The sequence below is a fragment of the Artemia franciscana genome, chromosome 15, assembly GCF_032884065.1.
Source record: "Artemia franciscana chromosome 15, ASM3288406v1, whole genome shotgun sequence".
Lineage (NCBI taxonomy): Eukaryota > Metazoa > Arthropoda > Branchiopoda > Anostraca > Artemiidae > Artemia > Artemia franciscana.
In genome coordinates, this window is record NC_088877.1 from 39,312,572 (window position 1) to 39,334,500 (window position 21,929).

General features: G+C 36.4%; 2 protein-coding genes across 3 annotated transcripts in view; one reads left to right on the forward strand and one right to left on the reverse strand.

The window, feature by feature from the left end:
- The window catches only part of LOC136036457 (uncharacterized), a 70,582-nt gene extending 55,665 nt beyond the window's left edge, over nucleotides 1-14,917 (forward strand). Inside the window, exons 6-8 of the mRNA XM_065718701.1 lie at nucleotides 605-752; nucleotides 7,955-8,105; nucleotides 14,531-14,917. Of these exons, the coding sequence (XP_065574773.1) occupies nucleotides 605-752; nucleotides 7,955-8,105; nucleotides 14,531-14,745 (514 nt within the window). The 3' untranslated portion in view covers nucleotides 14,746-14,917. The remainder of the gene's footprint in view (nucleotides 1-604; nucleotides 753-7,954; nucleotides 8,106-14,530) is intronic.
- A 1,532-nt stretch (nucleotides 14,918-16,449) lies between these two features.
- The window catches only part of LOC136036456 (methylcrotonoyl-CoA carboxylase beta chain, mitochondrial-like), a 90,918-nt gene continuing 85,438 nt past the window's right edge, over nucleotides 16,450-21,929 (reverse strand). For both annotated transcript variants that reach the window (XM_065718700.1, XM_065718699.1), the window contains exon 10: nucleotides 16,450-16,608. In XM_065718700.1, coding sequence (XP_065574772.1) covers nucleotides 16,491-16,608 — 118 coding nt within the window. In that variant the 3' untranslated portion in view covers nucleotides 16,450-16,490. The remainder of the gene's footprint in view (nucleotides 16,609-21,929) is intronic.

Genomic DNA, 21,929 nt, shown 5'->3' on the forward strand with positions numbered 1-21,929 from the left:
GATGCGTTAGTAAACACTAGAAAAGAAGTCAATTTAGGAAAGCAGAGTAAAAGGAGGAAAAATGTATACATTTATGACAATCTAGCTATCTACTATTGTCAGGGACGGTCACATACGGAGGAATTTTTTCGGGGAGATTCCGATAGGAAAAATAAAGTTTAATACAAAATTCCCGGAGGTTAGGGGGAAATTTAGGACTTAGTGGGAGCAATGGCCCTTCTCAGCAAAAACACCCTAGTCACGCATGATATATACTCCTCTGCATGGAAAGAGGGATTATGATTTCCTTTTCTAGTTGTGTGCCCTGAGGATCCCTTCCTGGCTTCACTCCCCAGAAAAACTCCCAAGAAGATCCTCTTCTTGGGCCTCTCTTGTATTAAAGGGGTACACATGCTTTAAACGAACTGAGATATATTGGTCCCCCTCCCTCTTACCTTCTCATATTTTATTGAACGTCTTTGATTAGAGAGAGTGACGTCTGCCAAGTTTCAGCCAAATTGGTCCGCGTGGGAAGGCGTACAGAACTGACAGACTTACAAAAAAGTGCTTTATAGTTTAGATAATTTATTAGTTTATGTTAAAAAATCGATTTCATTTTTTTAAGATGCTCTGTGGATCCTTACCTGTTTGAAAACTTCAATACACTTGATGGGGACTTACTGACAGCAAAATTTAAAGCGTTTAAGTTTCCTGAATCCAACTTTGTACTTTTTCGAGGAACCATCGACGTTTGTCTAGGAAGCTGTCAAGGAGTAAGCTCTCTTTTTTCTTGCTTTTTATCTTTTTTTTTTAGCCTTTTCTATTTTCATTTTACACTGTTTTTAAATTCCATGTTCCCTGTATAAGTTTTTGGATATTATTTAGTGCTTTTTTCAACGTAAGACACCAATTTTGCTGTTATTTGATAGCTTATATTCAGCTTTATACATTTACCGAATTACCGAATTAGTCGGATAAACAGGTATGAAACTATAATTCCATTAATATAAATAATATAATCTTGTTTTTTTTTCGGTGCAATTCATACCCGTGAACAAAATCGCGTGTAGCCTACACAGGGAAAGAAGACCTTGAAACTCACGAGGAAGTGGAATATTTTTCTGTTTAAACGTTTAATGTTTAACGAAAGAATTTTTCGATCAATAGTTCCAATGCACCGTCTATGGTTCCAACCCCGCTTAAAGGGTGTATAAATTCTTCTTAACTAAAATCAGCAATACTATTGACTGTGGTGTTTGGTATATTTTCATTTCATTTCTGTGACTTAAGTAATGGGTACAACCCCATTACGCCACCCAATATGCATATTTGTGAGTCAAATTTATTTATATTGGGGCCTAAACTGTAATTAATTGCGGATCTAGTATTTTACAAATTAAAAATAATTCCCTCATTTAATTAGCTGGTCTAAAGGAGATTTTTTGAAGTTCAGCAGTGAACCCATACATCTTTTAGCTAATACTATACACCCTTTTGTTTAATTTTAAACTCCCATGAATTTGAGAATTAATCAATCAGAAATAAAAAAAAAAGTTCTGCAGCATTTTATGAATTGAATGACCCATATTTGACGGAATGTTAGTATTACACCAGGCCTCTGGGCCTTTCTCCTGGTTATAACACTGTAAGTATCTAAAAGTATATCGTGGCGCTCGCATGCACACACCGAAAGTGACATTTTGGGTGAAACCTAGTTATGTTGTTCCCTGTGCCGTTTTTCAATCTGTTTTGAAGGGAGCAACCCGAGGTTTAGTTGAAGAGATATCGGATTTCGGATTTCTAAGTCATTGTTTTAACATTGTCCTGAGTGGTTTTTCATGTGACCCTTCGCACAAAAAAAAAAAAGAAAAAAAAAAGCTAAGCTAAGTCAGGGTATTTTTTTGTGTTGACGTTACAGTAAAGTTTTTTTTTTATGGCACTTGGTATTAACCAAGTGACATATAGCAATCGCAAATTCTATCGGTCTGTCGGTCCCGGTTTTGCTACTTAAGGCACTTTCAGGTAAGCTAGGGCGATGAAATTTGGCAGGCGTATCAGGGACCGGACCATATTAAATTAGAAATAGTCGTTATCCCGATTTGATCATCTGGGTTGGGGGGAGTGGGGGGTCGGTTAATTCGAAAAAAATAGAAAAAATGAAATATTTTTAATTTACGAACGGTTGATAAGATCTTAATGAAATTTGATGTTTGGAGGAATATCGTGTCTCAGAGCTCTTATTTTAAATCCCGACTGGATCTAAAGATATTGGGGGGGGGGAAGTTGGGAGGGGGAAACCTAAAATCTTGGAAAACACTTAGAGTGGAGGGATCGGGATGAAACTTGGTGGGAAAAATAAGCACAAGTCCTAGATACATGATTGACATAACCGGAACGAATCCGCTCTCTTTGGGGGAGTTGGGGGGGGGGGGTTAATTCTGAAAAATTAGAAAAATGAGGTATTTTTAACTTACGAACGGGGTGATCGGGTCTCAATGAGATTTGATATTTAGAAGGATATCGTGTCTCAAAGCTCTTATTTTAAATCCCGACCGGATCTGGTGACATTGGGGGGAGTTTGGGGGGGGGACCTAAAATCATGGAAAATGCTCGGAGTGGAGGGATCGGGATGAAACTTGGTGGGAAAAATAAACAGAAGTCTTAGATACGTGATTGACATAATTGGAACGGATCCGCTCTATTTGGGGGAATTGGGGGGAGGGTTAATTCTGAAAAAATGACGTATTTTTAACTTACGACGGAGTGATCGGATCTTCATGAGACTTCATTTTTAGAAGGGCCTCGTAACTCAGATCTCTTATTTTAAATCTCAACCGGACCCAGCGTCATTGGGGTGAGGGGGGCGGAAATTTTAGAAAATACTTAAAGCGGAGAGATCAGGATGAAACTGGACAGGACGAATAAAAACAAGTCTAAGATACGTGACTGACATAACCGGACCGGTCCGCTCTCTTTGGTGGAGTGGGGGGGGGGGGTAATTGGGAAAAATGAGGTATTTGTAACTTACGAAAGGGAGATCAGATCTGAATGAAATTTGATATTTAGAAGGATCTTGTGCTTTAAAGCTCTTATTTTAAATTTCGACCAGATCCTTTGACATTAGGGGGAGTTGGAGGGGAAATCGTAATTCTTGGAAAACGTGAAAATTGGGGTATTTTTATCTTACGAATAGGTGATCGGATCACGATATAATGAAACTTGATATATAGAAGGATCTTATGCTTTCGATGCTCCATTTTCGACTCGAATTGGATCTGGGGACACAGGGGGTTGGAGAAGGGAAACAGAAATCTTGGAAAACGCTTAGAGTGGAGAGATCGGGATGAAACTTGATGGGAAGAATAAGCACAAGTTCTAGATACATGAATGAAATAATTGGGACGGATCCGTTTTCTTTGGAGGAGCTGGGGGGTGTTAATTTGGAAAATCAGAAAAAATGAGATATTTTTAACTTAAGAAGGGGTGACCGGATCTTAATGAAATTTGATATTTAGAAGGAATTCATGTCTCAGAGCTCTTATTTCAAATCCCGACCAGATCTGTTGACATTGGGGGGAGTTGGAGGGGGAAATCGGAAATCTTGGAAAACGCTTAAAATGGAGGAATCGGGATGAAGCTTGGTGGATAGAAAAAGTAAATGTCGTAGATACGTGATTGACGTAACCGTAGTGGATTCGCTCTCTTTGGGGAAGTTGGGGGGGAGGGGTTCAGTGCTTTGGTGAGCTTGGTGCTTCTGGACGTGCTAGGACGATGAAAATTGGTAGGTGTGTCAGGGAGCTACACAAACTGACTTGATAAAGTCATTTCCCCAGATTCGACTATATGTGGGGCTAAAGGGAGAGGAAAAATTAGAAAAAGTGAGGTATTTATACATTACGAGTGGTTGATCGGATCTTAATGAATTTTGATATTTAGAAGGACATCGTGACTCAGAGCTCTTATTTTAAATCCCGACCGGCATTAAGCCACTGATTTTCCTTTTAAATCAATCTATTGCTTCTTATAATTTTGTTAGAGCTCATACCATATGAGCTCTTGGCTCTTCTGGCGTCGTCACAAGTGCCATATGAGCTCTTAGCTCTTGTTTTTTTTTTAAATTTAAATCAGAGAACTTCGAAAAACGCTTGTTTATTGTTGTAGCTCTAATATTTCCAAATTTTATTTTATTAAATGTATCTTGGTACTCAATCCTAAAAAAATGACTAATGTTACACAACTTGCATTTGTCAAAAATCATTACGAAGCATCATTTCTTGCAGCAGGTTCAGCTGCTAAAACAACTCTGTTTTGGAGGCAAAAAGTACATCTAACCCAAGGGAATATTTTCTGTTTATTAAGCCTTTTGTTTTCACACAAAAGCACCAAGAAGTTTCACATAAGCACCATTGTTTCACACATAAGCACCATAAGATTGTTTCACACATAAGCACCATTGTTTCACACATAAGCACCATAAGATTGTTTCACACATAAGCACCATTGTTTCACACATAAGCACCATAAGATTGTTTCACACATAAGCACCAGGAAGCATCGGCGGTTCACCTTCAGACGAAAATCTTGGAATCATACGGAAGTCCGCGTATTCCTCATTTTACAGGTTCCTAAAATTAGGGCCGTAACCACTGATAATGTGGTGTTTTGCGACGAGGCGTTGGGAGTATACGCGGTACTTACCAGTGGAATAAGGTCTCTCTAACTTTGAGACGTAAACATCTTAACGTGATTTTAACATGCCAATGAAAACGTTCTTAATATTTTGCGTGAAATCCCTTACAATTCATTTACTTTTCCTATTAGCGTTAAATTAACTTATTCCTGATCTAGTTTTTTCCCTTGCATTATTTGCGGTCACGGCACATTGGAAGTCCTAAAATAAGTTTCTTTCTAATTCTCAAAAATTTTACATTTTCTTACGTGCGAAGTGTGCTGGCAAGGGCCATGATATCCATGAACATGTTTTAAGGACCGTGATATCCATGAGCTTGCTTACTGGCAAGGACCATGATATCCGTGAACTTGCTTGTCTGATATAGGATTGGATTTTCGGTATTATTTTGTGCAAAGTAAAGAAAATATACTCTTTCTGCATGGAATACAGTCTCTTTTGCAATTATTTCTACGGAATATGTTCTATTGACATCGAAATATTTATATGAGAATCTTATAGAACAATTCAAGCATACATTCTGTTGTGTGATTTTTGAAAAGAAGAAACGTGAAATGAAAAAAAAAAAAAAACTAAAAAATTGCCAGATGTGTTAGTAGCGGTCATATTGTTAGTTGAAATTTATTATTACGAACTTAACCTTAAGGTCAATGTACTGATGTAGCGAAACATGAATTTCACTTTCATTTTGCGGTCAAAAAAGGAAAAAAAGTTATCTGGCATTTAACAGGCAAGAGTGTATCTGGTAATTCAAAATGTGTTCTGTTACCAAACGTAAATTTTACAGGTATTATGCATTTTTTACTGCTATTGAAGACGATTAGTTTGCACACTAAAGGTTTTTTAAGGACGCTAAGATACGATAAGTCATATTTAATGTCGAAAATTTGATTTTTCAAAAATTTGCACAAGCGAAAAATGAGGATATAACACTTTCTAGACAGGAAAGCTAAGAACACCCAGTGGGAGAGACAGTGCAGGAGGACAGGATTGGACTATTTGGTGGAACATATTTAATTAATGAGAGTGGTTAATAGATTATTTCACATGTCACACGTAATTACCGCAGCCAATAGTTTTCTGTAATTATCTTTAAATAATTTTTTAGAACACGTTGCTTTTCCATTGACGAAAAATTAAGCAAGAGAAAACGGGTTTTAATCTCGACAAAGCAGTGAACAAAAACTAAAACAAAACTACACTTCAACCCCAAAAAAAATTAAGATATTCCGTAATATTTAAATTTTTTTAGTTGAAGTGTAGTTTTGTTTTTATTTTTTGTTCATTATTTTGTCGAAATTAAAACCCGTTTTCTCTTGCTTAATTTTTCGTAATTATTTATGTTATTTGATTAACAATTAATTCCGAGGGCGTATCCAGGGGGCTGTATTTCAATCCCTCTCCCCAGAAGTTTCTTCGTAAAAACAACAAAAATACATACAAACAAATTTCTGATGCGTTTTTAAGCTTTTTGTACCTTCCCCCTCTCTACATGTAAAGTTGAGCAGCCATATGACAAGCAGTTTTCGGGGTTGAGTTACAATAGCAGGGCAAGATAAAGGTTAAAGAAAATATTTGAAAATATAAGTTAGTGGCAATTATAGAAAAGTTACCCTATGACGGAAGTGCACAGGGATACAGGCTAGAGCTAAGACTTGCATCTAATTTCTTCCCGTGGATTTGGTTTGAATAATGTTATTTTTTTGAATAACATTTAGCCGAAACCTAAATCAGAACCAAGCAAATTTAAAATGGGCTGAACTCCTGATTTCAAACAATCAAACAAATTATGTTCTTTGACCTTTATCTCGACCCCCCCCCCAAAAAAAAAAAACACATGTCAGATATGACAACAAAAAACAAAGAGAGATAAAACTTCACAAAAAAGAAAGAAAAAAAACCTCAAACGAGACTGCGGCCAGTAGAGAGAAAAGACTAAAATAACGCGGATATTTCGCCTGTATCTAAACTAGGCGTCCTCAGCACAAGATAAAAAGAAAAAACACCAAACTAACAACAAATAAAACCACCACCAATAATAATAAATACAATTGTCGCTACTGATCCACGTAGGGAAAAGAAGCTATTAGAGTTACTTCATTGAGAACATCAAAGCAACTGAATTATTATTGGTGGTGGTTTTACTTGTTTTTAGTTTGGTGTTTTTTCTTTTTATCTTGTGCTGAGGACGCCTAGTTTAGATACAGGCGAAATATTCACGTTATTTTAGTCTTTTCTCTCTACTGGCCGCAGTCTCGTTTGAAGTTTTTTTATGGAGTTTTATCTCTCTTTGTTATTTGTTCCCAAAACACAACTAAAGAATAAAGATAAATAAAAACAGATCCTGTAGGATGTTCTACACTATATATTCTACCTTTGTTTTGGAATTTATATAGAATGTTCCAGAATCCATTCTTTTCTTCCTTTCTTTTCTTCATATTTGTGTCTTACTTTTCCTTTGACTGATCAATTTTACATGTGGGCTGAATTTCTTCGATGGTAATTGTTAGCGGGTGGGGGGGCTCATGGGGAGTTTACAGGGATTATAAAAGGGAGTTTACAAGGGGGAGGTTACAGGGATATCGGACAGGAATTATCCGGACACCAGTTTCCAAGCAATGGTTGTCTTCTTGTTGTTGACTGCAACACCGTCATGGTATGTTGGTATGTGCTGATATGTTCCCTGATATGTTGAGTAAGCTAAATTTAGGTTATGTTTGGCAATTAAATGCTCGAGAGATCATAGGCCAGTATCGGAGTAGAGGTTAGTCGAAGGAAAAAACCTGCTTTAACTGCTCCATTCTGCGAAGACTAATGTTAGCGAAAAGGGACTGTAACACTCTCGTGTTTTTTAATTTATTAATTTTTTTGTGGGCAGTAACAATTTTATTCCTTCTTTCATAGCCTCTAGTATCCACTAAAATAGAGAATTTTTAGCTCTCAGCAATTTAACCACTGTTTAGTTTAACACTGTTTAGTTTAACAATATTAGACGAATGATTTAGATCCCACTTTGGAACAAATCTTTGTATATCGTACAATTGTCGTAAGTGCGGTCGCATAATTTTAACCAGTGCTGGTAAAAAAAAAATTTAACGGTAGTCTATAGTACTCGCACTGGTGTCCGGATTGTGTTGCGCCCAAGATGTGACTATTAACCCTACTTTTAGAAGGGAAACAGGATGTTAACCTCTTAAAATTTAAACCTGCTCAGGTTTGAATTAATTGCATCTCCTCAGACTAAAATTTAAGAAATGAAACTTCTAGGTGTATCTAATCTTTCAGGTTGAATGCAGCAATGGACAGATTGGCTATGGAAGAAAAAAACGAAGTATAGCATCGAACAGTACCTTGCGACACTCAAATAAGATCTTCGAAGTTAAAATAACAACGGTCCTCATGGTTGATTATGTTGATGGCGAGAAGCTCCACAAAGGTAAATCTAAATTCAAAAACTTTCAGCTCAAGATTTTAAACTCACAATTATGGCAGTTCTGAAAAGTTAAAATGCATTTTCTGGTCATATTTCTTGTGATTTTAAAGAAGGTTCTTCGGCCATATCTTTGTTTCTAGGATAAATGTTCTTTGATATTTTACATTCGAAATGTTTCCGAGATAAAAGGGCCTGTAATCTCAACAGAACCCCTGTTGCATAAACAACCATGCAACCCCAAAATTAGACCTGGAACTCAAAAAAAAAAAAAAAACGATAACATAAGAATGTTTTGCTAAGAAACCTTTACCAATCTGGCTGTTAAGTGGTCCAATTAGAACCCAGATAGCTGACAGAAGCTGCACTCAAAATAATGGTAGCTCTGAAAAGTTGAAATGAATTTTTTGGTCATATTTCTTGTGAGTTTAAAGAAGGTTCTTCGGTCATATCTTCGTTTCAGGGATAAAATATTTTTTGATATTTTACATTCAAAATGTTTCCGAGATAAAAGGACCTGTAATCTCAACAGAACCCCTGTTGCATAAACAACCATACAACCCCAAAATTATAACTGGAACTTAAAATAAACAAAACGATAACCTAAGAATGTTTTGCTAAGAAAACTTTACTAATGTGGCTGTTAAGTGGTCCAATTAGAATCCAGATATATTCGATTTGAAACTTGCTCAGAAAATTCAAATGGAACACATATTTCTCAGTCAAACCTTCGTACAAGTATTAATTGAACGGCAACGATATGACGAAAACGATAAGTATGTTGAGAGTATCGCAAAAACCATTGGTAGAAGGGTAAAAAACCAATCTATTTGTAAGAAATCGGTCTGTAATATTAGAAAATGATTTTTGGGAAATTACTTAGAAAGTGACTTATAAATTTTCAAGCAAATAGTTCTGTTTTTCTTATGCATAGTATGGGAATTATTTATGAAAACGGAACATCATATCTACCTCTTTTGTCATTTGCTGTAAAAGTTAGGGGCTTCCGTTACCACGCCTTCCGTGTGGAGTAAATTCTTAACGAAAGTGAAATAAATTCTCTTTAAAATGACAAAATGAATTCTCCCCAAACTTTATATGACTACTCAGGAATCTTCTAAGAATAGCTAAAACCGGAAAAATATTCACGTTATTTTTCCTCAGATTAATAGGAGAAACTATTTTCTGTTTAATCCTTGAATATCCGGCTTTCTTGGCATAACATTTTAATATGACTTGATACCCACAATTATTCCATTCTAATTCAACCTCCTTTTTAAAAAATCCTAATAAGGGGGGAATTAATGCCAGGCTTTTCTCCTCACTCAATTGGACTATCTGTCTTGGCTCTTTCTACAATTAGTCATGACTTGATGCCCACAACTATTCCATTTTAATTCAAAAACCCAAGGACTCGGTCGACTCTGTATTTTCCCCCAACCTCTAAGACATTCCTGTAACTAGATTTCAAACTATTTTGGTTTGTAATTTCAAACGGGGTGACTTTTCTCGCTCTTCGAGCCACCTCTACAACTGGATTTAAAACTATTGGTAGGCAAATTTTCAAATGATTTTTCCCGCAGTTCGAGCCACCTCTACAACTGGATTTAAAACTATTGGTAGGCAAATTTTCAAATGATTTTTCCCGCAGTTCGAGCCACCTCTACAACTGGATTTAAAACTATTATTAGGCTAATTTTCACTTAGGTGATTCCATCCGTGATGTTTCTCATTGTTAGAGCTACCTGCAGTACTAGCTTTTAAACTCCACTGGGTGGTAATTGCTACTGGTGATTCCCTAAGTGATTTCCACCCTTGATTTGAGCAAGGTTCATAACTTAATTTCAAACTTCATTGGCTATTATTTTCAACTTAATGGGGTTTTTATCACACAGTTTAAGCCTTTTCTGGAACTGGATTTCAAATTGGTTGGCAATTTTTACTTACCAAGGATAATGAATATTAGATCTGAATATCTAAATTGGTTACGTGAAAAACTTATACCACCAGCTATGGGTTAAAAATGAAAAAAAAAATGGATTTCGTTTTTAATGGAATAATATGAAAAAAACTTCGTTTTCTTAAAGAGTTAAAGAGGCTGCGTCCCAAAGTCGAACCTTAAAACGTACAGGAATTAGGAGAGGCAATTGACAAAAAATCTCTTTTAATTAACAAAAAATTGAAATGAATGAATAATGGAATAACTTCGAAAAATGTTAAGCACAAGAGGACAGGAGAACCATTGCGCCGAAACTAGTAATTAGTAACAATGAAGTTGACCACTCCATTTACATTTTAACATAATTATTGAAACTGTTTCCCAGACACAGAGCACACAAGCTAAGAGCTGGGGGCGGGGGTAGGGTAGCAAACAAAAACCTGTTTTGTATTCTTTGTTAATTAAAAGAGGGCCTTTCCGAAGCCAAGAGCGGGGGGTTAGGGGGGTGGCAGCCCCCCACAACAAAAAACCTGTACAAAAGAGTCTTTAAAAGCGGGGGGGGGTTTGGGGGGCGGCAGCCCCCCAACTGCCTCTCCTAATTCCTGTACGTTTTAAGGTTCGACTTTGGGACGCAGCCTCTTTAACTCTTTAAGAAAACGAAGTTTTTTTCATATTATTTCTGTACGTTTTTCTACAATCCATGGTGGATGTAATTTAATAATAATTTTCCATGTTTATTTTCTCGCTTTCTGTATCAATAAATTCAAACTGACAAAATTATCTACTTTTGATAATTTTAATAGTTTAGCAGCTTAATTAAAAATTTAGCAGCTAGTGGTTTTTACCCACCCGCCTCCGGTTTATGGGCCCAGCGCGCTTCCGCTGCGCCAAGCTGCTGTTATGCTTGTTATCAAACAAGTTATTACAATAGAAAATTTCACCAACGGCTTCAATTAGGAAATCAATTTAAATGGTTCTTTTAACTTGCTTCCATCAAGCCTTACCCCCGCTTCAGTATAAATTCTTGTGAACATTCCAGTATGTAATTCTGATCACATGTTTCCATGCTTATTTTCTCCCTTTCTGTATCAATTCAAACTGACAAAATTACCTAATTTTACAAATTCTGAAAAGTTAGCAGCTAGCGGTTTTGATCCACCGACCTCTGGGTTATGGGCCCAGCACGCTTCCGCTGCGCCAAGCTGCTGCTAGTGTAAGAATTTTTCAAACAAGTGATGTTATTACAAGAGAAAATTTTACATTCAATGGGGAAATGGGTTTTTCTAAGCTAGAAAATCGGGGGGTTAAGATTTTCCGACGAAACTTTCCAGGAAAATTACTCGGAGAATTCCGCGTCGAATGAGTCTCGTACACCCAGATCCAATGTCGGCTGTGACCTGTAGGCGTGGCAGAAAAAAATGGGTTTCTGTCATTTTTCTCAAATAAAAATTTTACGGATTAAGACAGAAGTTTTTGAAGCTTTCAGTCAGTCTCACCATGTCGAGCTGATCATTTTGATGTACTTGATGTTGAAATTCGTAACTTTTAACAACAAAAAACTTAACATGGGCTCTTATGGGGAAATGGGGTTTTTCTAAGCTAGAAAATCGGGGGGTTAAGATTTTCCGACGAAACTTTCAAGCAAAATTACTCGGAGAATTCCGCGTTGAATGAGTCTTCGTACACCCAGATCCGATGTCGGCTGTGACCTGTAGGCGTGGCAGAAAAAAAACAAAAGGAGAACATGAACATTAAGTGGCTATGCGTGGTTTCTGGAAAACAAGGAAGGAGTTATCGGATCGAGCTGAAATTTCGCGGATAAGCTCCTGGACCCTAGGGGACCTTAACTTGTGAATTTCAGCCCGATCGGACAACGTCAAAGGGGGGCTGGGGTTGGGGAGTCGAAACTTTCGGCCAGATTTTCCCCATGAAGGAAAAGTCGGAGGGGGATGAAATTTGGCAGGTTTCTTAGTTGGAGCTCAGGCTACGAAATGCATCCCTCCCCATCCCTCTGCGACCACTGGAACCGAAGATCGCTTAACATTGTCGTGGTTCGCCTCTTTAAAGAGGCACGAGTGTGCCTCCTTGAAAGGTATTCATGTGGAGTTGTGGAGATTTCACTTATAACAGGAGTCAAAGTTAAAAAAAGGAAACGTGGGTATAAAACTGGCAAATAAACCAAATAACTTTAGAAGGGGTAGCTTTCCTTTGAAGGTTTAGTTGTCTTTGGGAATAAACTGAATGTTTGTGATTGAATTTTTTAAACGAAAAGCGCTGTCAACTTTAGCCAATTAGTTTGCTCTGTTTATTTTCCTGGCTTAATATGGCAACGGTGACAAAAACGTGATGCTACCCTAGAACCTTTTTTTTGGGACAACCAAAAGAAAAATCTTAGGAAATCAGTGTCTTCTAGTCTTAGAATTGCTAAGATAGATCCAGGAGAGAGGACAAAAAAACTTCTATTTTGATGACTTGTATTTTAAGTGATTCTCGAGGCCCTATCCCACGCAGTTTTGAAGTTTCTACTGATTTTCAATTATCTAGTTGTTCGATCAATTAGGGATATAATGCGTCTTTCTGTTGTTGCATGTTCAGATAGTATGCAAGACAATACGCACCGGGACTGTCCCTGTGTACTGTCAGTCTCCGTATTTTCTAACAATATTCCTTCCTCTCACAAGAACTTAATTTAACATTGGTTGGCCAAATATTTAATAATCGGCCAACCAATGTTATTTTAATAACCACATCCAATATGGTTAGGATTGTTCGTTTTTAGCAATCAACAAGATATATACTCTCCTATTAGATTCCGTAAGCACTACTCCCCAGTTAAGAGTTTTTCGTTCCATTTACCAACAGAAAGGGCCTAGCTAATCTGATCTTCGAGATGGCAAAACAAAAATCTTCTGTATTGTTTTTTCGTCTATTTTTCTTGTATATATTTGTTTTTTAACTTTTTGATTTCATATTCTATCATTTCAACTGTTTACATTTTGAGACGTAAGATTTTGATATGATGTCGATTAATTCGAGTTACTTCCAATGGTTTTCACACGAAAGTTTAGTAAATTTTTTGTTTTTGTAGTTTTACAGATGTGTGCATAAATGCGACATCGAATATCACCCTGCAGTGGTAAGACCTAAAACAATTTTTGTTTCTATGATCTAGGAGAGAGGGCAATTTTTTTTTTATTTTGATGACTTGTATGTGATTCCTATCCCTCGCAGTTTGAGGCACCAGTGAACCAAGATTTGAAACTTCTCCTGATTTTCACTGTCTATTGTTGCATGTCCAGATGGTATCCGAGACAAAACGCACCGGGACTATCCCTGTGTACCATTAGCCCCCGTATTTCTTAGCAATATCCCTTCCTCTCACATAAACATGATTCTAGAAATCTCACGAGGCAGGCTGAAGCCAATGCTGCGTTGGCAAAAAGAAATTCCTAAAAAACTGTGTGGTACCGAAAACGAATGTACATCAAGATATGTTATTTAATTACTTATACTTAATTATAGAAAATAAATAAATAAAAAAATGAATGAGTATATTAGGAGTATATATAAGTGAATTGTGGCGAGCCCGATAAAATAGTGGGACGTTTGTGATTTTGTGGTTTACTATGTATAAGCTTAAAACTGGTAAAGATATAATTTATATTATATGGATGTCAACTCTTTGTTCTCTTTTGTTACAATTTTTTAAGGTTTAAATTAAGGTTAGAAACCTCATTCAGGAAACTAATTCTTCAGGAATTATCCCCACTCAACCTGATGTCGAATCATTATATATTCTTCCCCGGAAATCTTTTACTTATATTCTCAGGTTCACGATGACCTCTCTCAGCCCCTAAGCGGTTCGCCGTCTTTTAACTCTGATCATAATAATAACCATCTTCGGAACGCAAGCCATATTGGTTGGAATATGCGCTGAATCAGCTCGGAGTTACCACACTTATAGCTTGTTCAAAAATTGTGAAGTTTTTTTTTGGGGGGGATGGGCTTTTTCAAAGTGTTTTTGTCATACTTGCGCAAAAATATAGTGTATTGTTTTATGTATATTTACTTTATTATGAATAAATTTTTATCTTGAAAATCCAGTTGTTCATCAATTTGGTTATTCCTGACATCAAACGATTTCCTGTAAAGACATATTAAATATTGGTGACAATTTTTCATTAGCAGGATTTGGAGTTCGATTTTTTCTTTTCTGAAGCCAAATTTTTGGAGGGGATCAACAAAATTTCATTTATATAGATCTACAATACCTTTTGTAGTTCGAAAAAGGAAATCAGGCCGTATATACATGTCTATCTGAATCTTTATATACAATGTTTATTTAGTTCCACTGTTTTAAGCGTAAATTTTTGTTCGGTCACAAGAGGTTATTGCTACTAATGAAGAGCTGAGAAGAAGAGGGAGCTACAGAATTTGACCTGCAATTGTGCGATAAGCTAGAATAAAACCAGTAAAGCCTATTTTTTTCTAGATTCACTAGGTCAAGTGGCACGCTTACCAATTCGAAATCAGGTAGTTCGATCAGCCGAAACCCATGAAGCACCAATAGAATCAGTCAACCGCTCTTTGCCAAATATCGGAGGAGACGCCAAACTTATTTCGCCGATTGAGCCGAAGTCTAATGCTGCCATTCTTTCTAGTTCTTTCATATTTAGTATTTTAGTGACAGCAGTTTTGTGTTTTTGAGTTCCTTTGTTGATATTGTGATTTCGTAATTTTTGTTGAAACAATTACCAGTTTTAACGTAGTGATTGATACAGATGGGAAACTATATAACAAAAGGAGTTGGACCCCATCACAATTGTTTTGCTTTTAATTCCAGTTTTACCGCTTTTATATACATTGAAATTTCACTTTATGTGTTGTCTTGGACTTTATTGCTACAGGAATGTCCTTGGAAAAATCAATAAAATACTGAGTGACCCATACTAAACAATTTTCACCTAGAAGGGGGGGGGCTTGATGCAGAATATAATAAATTAACAAAATATTTAATTTAGGTAATCTTAAAAAAAAAATGCTCGTATGACAATGTCCAGACGATGTTTCTCAACTTTTTCTGCGTGTGTTGTGACCTCCCTTGTAACGAATAGTAAACAGACATTGGCGTTGTTGAAGAGGGGAGGGGGGAGCAAGGGAGAAGGGGCAGTTGCTCCGCCCATTAATTTGAAAAAAACTTAATTTATTAAGTAGATTTAAAAATGTTGCTCGTTTTAAGTGTCAAATTTACTTTTTAATTCGAGCAAATAATTTTTTCTATTAATCCATGCTTGTTTTTAACATAAGGAAAACGAGAAAGATAGGGGTCCACCACGCTTCATAATATATTACACATTTATGTTTTTTCAAATAAACTGCCTTTGAAACCTTGTCATTAAGTAAAAACGTGAGCCTAGTTAATTGCAAAATTGAAAAATATTCAATGCTTCTGAGTTCGCCACATTTGTGATATTTAAAGTGCTAAAGTATCAGTTCAACATTCGATTTTCTTGTTTTAAAACTTTCAAAAGTGGAAATGAATACACGCTCTACATCTGCGAATAGGACAGAAATAGAATTGCTGAAGAATAAGAAGGTAGGAATATAAGAAATTATTAGGAACAATAATAATTATAAGAACTCCATATAAGAAATTATACCGTGAATATAATTTCCCTAATAAAAAAATTCATTGAAAAAGAAAATAAGACTTAGTGCTTTTTATAATGATATTCCCAAAAACTTCCCTCCCCAGCAGAAAATTCACCCCCCTCCAAAAAACTGTCTGTATACTTACCAATAACAAATGCTATATGTAAACAAAACTATATGTAAAAACAATCTCAAAATTTCGATCAAACGACTTTGAGGAAAAATGTCAGTTGTCCTCCTATCTTTTTGGCCACTTAAAAAGGGCACTAGAACTTTTAATATCTATTCGAATGAGCCCTTTCCCAATATTCTAGAACCATGGTTCGATTCAATCACTCTTGGAAAAAAAACAACTAAACACGCATCCATGATTTTTCTTCTGGCGGAATATACATAATTCTATATTTTTGCAGATGGATGCTTCAACCTTCTACAATAGCGTTCTCGGATACGCTGAATCTAATGGTGTGATTAGGATTCCTTGACTTTGAGATTACTTGATAAGATTCCTTGACTTTTAGGGTGTGTTTCCCCCCTTTTCTAAAATCAGTTACTATTCAGCCGCGTCGCTCCTTACACTTCGTTACCACGAACTGTTTTATAAATTGGCTAATTGATTAATTGATTGATTAATTGACTTCAACAAGATGGCATATACGGTGGCTTATTCCCTGACAGAAGAAAGGCATAGACTGACGTATTTTCGACTTCGTTTAGCCAACAGGATTAATAAACAATTAATTCATATAAGTACTTAAATCCTTAAAAAAAATTTTATTTAGCGACTATTAAACAATTGTTTACATTCTAAATACTCCGAACTTCGTATCTGGAATAGGGGCATTCAAGGCAGCACTTAGGCTGAGTCCTAGGACTTTTCTTGTATCAACTGGGTCAATTACTCCGTCATCCCAAAGCCTGCAAGAAAAAACACAAGAGGTTTATTAAGATTGGTTCTTTCTTTCACATTTTCTCCACTTTTCATGGCAACATTCCTAGCATCAGCCATAACAAAGATATGTAGCTAGTCCCGAGAGTCAACCTTTCTTAAGGTCTAGCCAAAGTCCAAGCATTTTACTCCTTAGTTAATTCTTTTTCTGAGACGGCAACTTGGTCAAAGACAAAGATATCAGTTTTCTTCGTCGCTTCAACTAAACAAACATGAGAAGGTTGAACTTACGGGGTTTCTCACTCAAAATTACGATTATTGAATTTTTATATATAATTATGCAATATATGATTATTGATTGTTATATATAAATACAAATTTATATGTATATATTTTTTAACCAGCAATTTAGTGTCTGCACGCTACTTATTCTCCAGACTCTTTTTAAACCGATTATAACTAACTAATACTTCACTAAATCGCTCAAGAACAATCCGATTGGTTAGTTCCTTGGTCTAAATTATGCATTCTCACGCGCTCCGATTACAGCTGTATCTACTCTTTTGAGGGGAATTTTTTACTTTGGAACACAAATATGTAAAGTATTTGAAGAGACTGCAGCCAGCAAGTATATATTAAGTTTCTGGTTGTTGAATAGAACATTTTTTTCTTTATTTTTTTATACCCACAACGATAGTGTCAAGTGTATCAATCTAGAATGCAAACCCGAACCAGGTTTTATAATTATTTTGGAATTATAAAAAAATAATTGTCGGCTTTAAGATTTGATTAAATAAAAAAAACGAGTTTTTTAAATGAAAGTAAGGAGCAACATTAAAACATAAAACGAACAGAAATTACTCCGTATATGAAAGGGGCTTTTCCTCCTCAACGCCCCGCTCTTTACGCTAAAGTTTGACTCTTTTTCTTAACTCTATTTTTAAAACAGTAAGAAACTTTAGCGTAAAGAGCGGGACGTTGAGAAGGAAAAGCCCCTTTCATATACGGAGTAATTTCTGTTCGTTTTAAGTTTTAATGTTGCTCCTTACTTTCATTTAAAAAAACTTGTTTTATTTTGTTTAATTTCTGGACGTTTTTGAATTAATGCATGTTTTGATCTTGGCTCTCCGCACATAAATAATTAAAACGAAATTTGCATATCAATTAATTGCAATTTTGAAAATTTTAGGAAGATTTTGAGAAAAAAGGAGCGAGGGAGGAGGCCTAGTTGCCCTCCAGTTTTTTGATTACTTAAAAAAGCAACTAGAACTTTTAATTTTTACAAACGTTTTCATTGGTAAAAAAATATACATAACTTACGAATTAACTTACGTAACGAACTTCTATATTCGTATATTTTTATTGCGTATATGAGGGGGTTCAACTCTCGTTGATACCTCGCTCTTTACACTAAAGCTTAAATTTTGTCCCAGTTCCTTAAGAATGACATCTGAATCACAAAGGCCGTAGAATAAATAGTTGAAATTACTAAAAATACTTTAGCGTAAAGAATGAGATACAACGAGGAGGTAAACCCTCATATGCGTAATAATTTTTGTTCATTTTAAGTTTTAATGCTGCTCCTTACTTTCAGTAGAAAAAACTTTCCATATTTATTTTTTCATTGTTTTTTCAAATAATGCTGGAAAATCCTGCGCCCCTTCATTGAAATTCTCTTCCCCCATGAGCAATTTCTCCATGGAGATATCCTCCCACATACCCCCCCCCAACTCTCCCCCATAAACCAAAAAATCCACCTGAGAACGTCTGTACACTTCCCAGTAACCATTACTATATGTAAACACAGGTCAAAGTTTGTAACTTGCAGCCCCTCCCACGGGAACTGCGGAAGAGTAAGTCGTCCCTAAAGACATAGTTATTAGATTTTTTGACTATGGTGAATAAAATGGCTATCTCAGAATTGTAATTCAGTGACTTTTGGGAAAAATGAGCGTGGGAGGGGGCATAGGTGCCCTCCAATTTTTTGGTCACTTAAAAAGGGCACTAGAACTTTTCATTTCCGTTAGAATGAGCCCTCTTGCGATACTAGGACCACTCAGTCGATACGATCACCCCTGGAAAAAAACAAACAAATAAACACGCATCCGTGATCCGTCTTCTGGCGAAAAATGCGAAATTCCACATTTTTGTAGATAGGAGCTTGAAACTTCTACAATAAGGTTCTCTGATACGCTGAATTTGATGGTGTGATTTTCGTTAAGATTGTATGACTTTTAGGGGTTATTCCCCCTATTTTCTAAAATGAGGCAAATTTTCTCAGGCTCGTAACTTTTGATAGGTATAAACGATCTTGATGAAACTTATATATTTAAAATCAGCATTAAAATGCAATTCTTTTGATGTAACTATTGGTGTCAAAATTTCATTTTTTAGAGTTTCGGTTACTATTGAGCCGGGTCGCTCATTACTACAGTTCGTTACCAAGAACTGTTTGATTAGATCAAAATATTCACGAGATTTTTTTCTATCTGTTAAAATAAAAACCACCGAAGTCACTAATTCAGGAACGTCAGAGAAACTCCAAATGTGTAATATGGAAGATATAGGAAGATTCCTTGAGAGCCCGCCCTGCCTTAAAACGGTTGATTATGCACAAAAACAGCGACACTACTAGATTGTTTGTACTGGCTGAAGGCCCTATCGGAAGACAGGCCTACAACGAAAAAAACCTATAGCGCACACTCTTTTAAGGTTCGCTCTTTACCCGGTTTCTCCCTAATGGGCAACCATGAACTAATTGACTGTATGTATTCTATGTAATGAGAAATACTCGTTTGCCTTTAAGCATAAAAGCAGCATATATTCTTGCGAGAGGATTGGAAACCAATTAACGCTTTAAGTCACGTTGGTGCCTAGATACTTCAGTTAATAGTCGCATAAAATCAATTGATTCTCTTGTATCAATAATTAAGGCCGTCCTGGCCGAGTGGATTGGTTCACTGGATTCGGGATCCTTTGTCTGAGAGGACGCGGGTTCGAATCCCAGTGTGCCCAATTCTTCAGTTTGGGACGGAGGCCAGTGGCGTAACTCTATAAGCTTAGCCAGAGTCGACCCAGCTCTAAATGGGTACCTGGAGAAATCTGGGGAAGGTAAACAGGAAGGGTGTGCGAAAGCATATGATGGCTGGCCCCAACCCCCCATTGCACTTTCTGGCTGAAGGGCCAAGAAACGGAGATCAGCACCGACGGTAGGGACTGTAAAGTCTAATGCCGTACCTTTACCTTATCAATGATTGACTGGGTGTTAGGGACATTTAAAAACTATATAATGTTCAAAAAGAATTCCCCCTCCACCCTGTTTTCAATACCAACAGGAATTGCAAATTTTATCGATGAAACTTTATAAATTAATGTATGTTATGTGAAGACATTTAATTCGTCGTTTAAAAATTTAGAACTTTTAGATTCTACAATAGAAAATACTGTAGCACTATTAGAGATTGGCTTTTTTTAGTTTGTGAGGTCAAACTATTAAGAACGGATGGTGCGATATTGCCATAGAGGTTTGATTAGAGATCCGAATAAACGACAGAAAACTAAAAGCCGACACCTACTTTCTAGGAAATCTAAGAAAAAACATTTATGTCTTCCCGTTTTGTGCCAAAGATAGTGATATTCAGATTTAATGAAACTTACATCATCAAAAAACGGAAATTTTCTTTTTTTGATTTTACAGAGCAGAATTTTCTTTTTATAGTTTAGGAACTGGTAGTCCCTGAAAATATTCTAGTATACCTGCTCGGAAAGCATTAAAAATCAGCTCAAAATATAACTCTTTGAATAATTTGACAGCTTCGGAAGTTTCCTATTGTACTAACTGCCTTGGTTGAAATCTTCCCGGGCACAGAATGCACACTATTTATGCTTTGTCAACATTGAGTAAACAGCGTTTTGCTTAACAATTAGCTACAGATTATGAATTTCCTTTATTTTAAAATAGCCTCTCGTTAGGCTTTTGAACTGTTGACATAAAATATTTAATTTCAAAAAAACATCTATCACAAGCCCCGAAGGACCGAATTCGCATTTCGGAGTCATAAAACCTAAAAAATCATAAAAATAGCAAAACAACTCAAAAATTGGCTAAACAATGCCAAAAACAACAAAATCAGAAAGGCAAAGCCATTCATTAGTTAAAAAACAAACAAACAGCAAAATGTCAGAAAGTTAAAAAGGTAAAAACTAAAACAAAACTAAAAAATAGTGAGATAAAATGAGCGTTAAAAAGGTTTAAATGAGAAAATATAAACAAGGGGGAGGGAACAGAAGAATCAAATAAACATATAACCTGGGTATCACCAGTACGAAAGAAAAAAAAGAGGAAAACTAGCGGTTTGTTTTATCAGTAATAAAAGGGGCAAAGGTCTTTTCACACCTGGAGGTTAAGCAACGGATGGGGGGGGGGGGGCTAGATAGGAAAGGTTTCAGAAACAGTACATGACAGGCTTTGTCTGGATGGGGAGTGTCTTCTGGGGAAAATGTTTTCCGTGAGAAGATTTTATTATTGCATTTTTTTGCAAGACGGAGGCACAACGTTCCTCTCCTGTGCTCAAGAGTTTCCAGATTGGCCTTTCAAACAGTTCGTGGTAACGAACTGTAAGGAGCGACCCGGCTCAATAGTAACCAAAACTCTAAAAATGGAATTTTGATACCAACAGCTACATCAAAAGAATCGCATTTTAACTTTGATTTTAAATATATAAGTTTAATCAAGTTTAGTCGTACCCATCAAAAGTTACGAGCCTGAGAAAATTTGCGTTATTTTAGAAAATAGGGGGAAACAGCCCCTAAAAGTCATAGAATTTTAACGAAAATTACACTATCAGATTCAGCGTATCAGAGAACCCTACTGTAGAAGTTTCAAGCTCCTATCTACAAAAATGTGGAATTTTGTATTTTTTGCCAGAAGGCAGATGACGGATGCGTGTTTATTCGTTTGTTTGTTTGTTTTTTTTCCCAGGGGTGATTGTATCGACCCAGTTGTCCTAGAATGTTGCGAGAGGGCTCATTCTAACGGAAATGAAAAGTTCTAGTGCCCTTTTTAAGTGACCAAAAAAATTGGAGAGCACCTAGGCCCCTCCCACGCTAATTATTTCCCCAAAGTCAACGGATCAAAATTCTGAGATACCCATTTTATTCAGCGTAGTCGAAAAACCTTATAACTATGTCTTTGGGGACGACTTACTCCCCCACAGTCCCCGTGGGAGGGGCTACAAGTTACAAACTTTGACCAGTGCTTACATATAGTAATGGTTATTGGGAAGTGTACAGGCGTTTTCAGGAGGATTTTTTGGTTGGGGGAGGGGTTGAAAAGAGGGGAATATGCTGG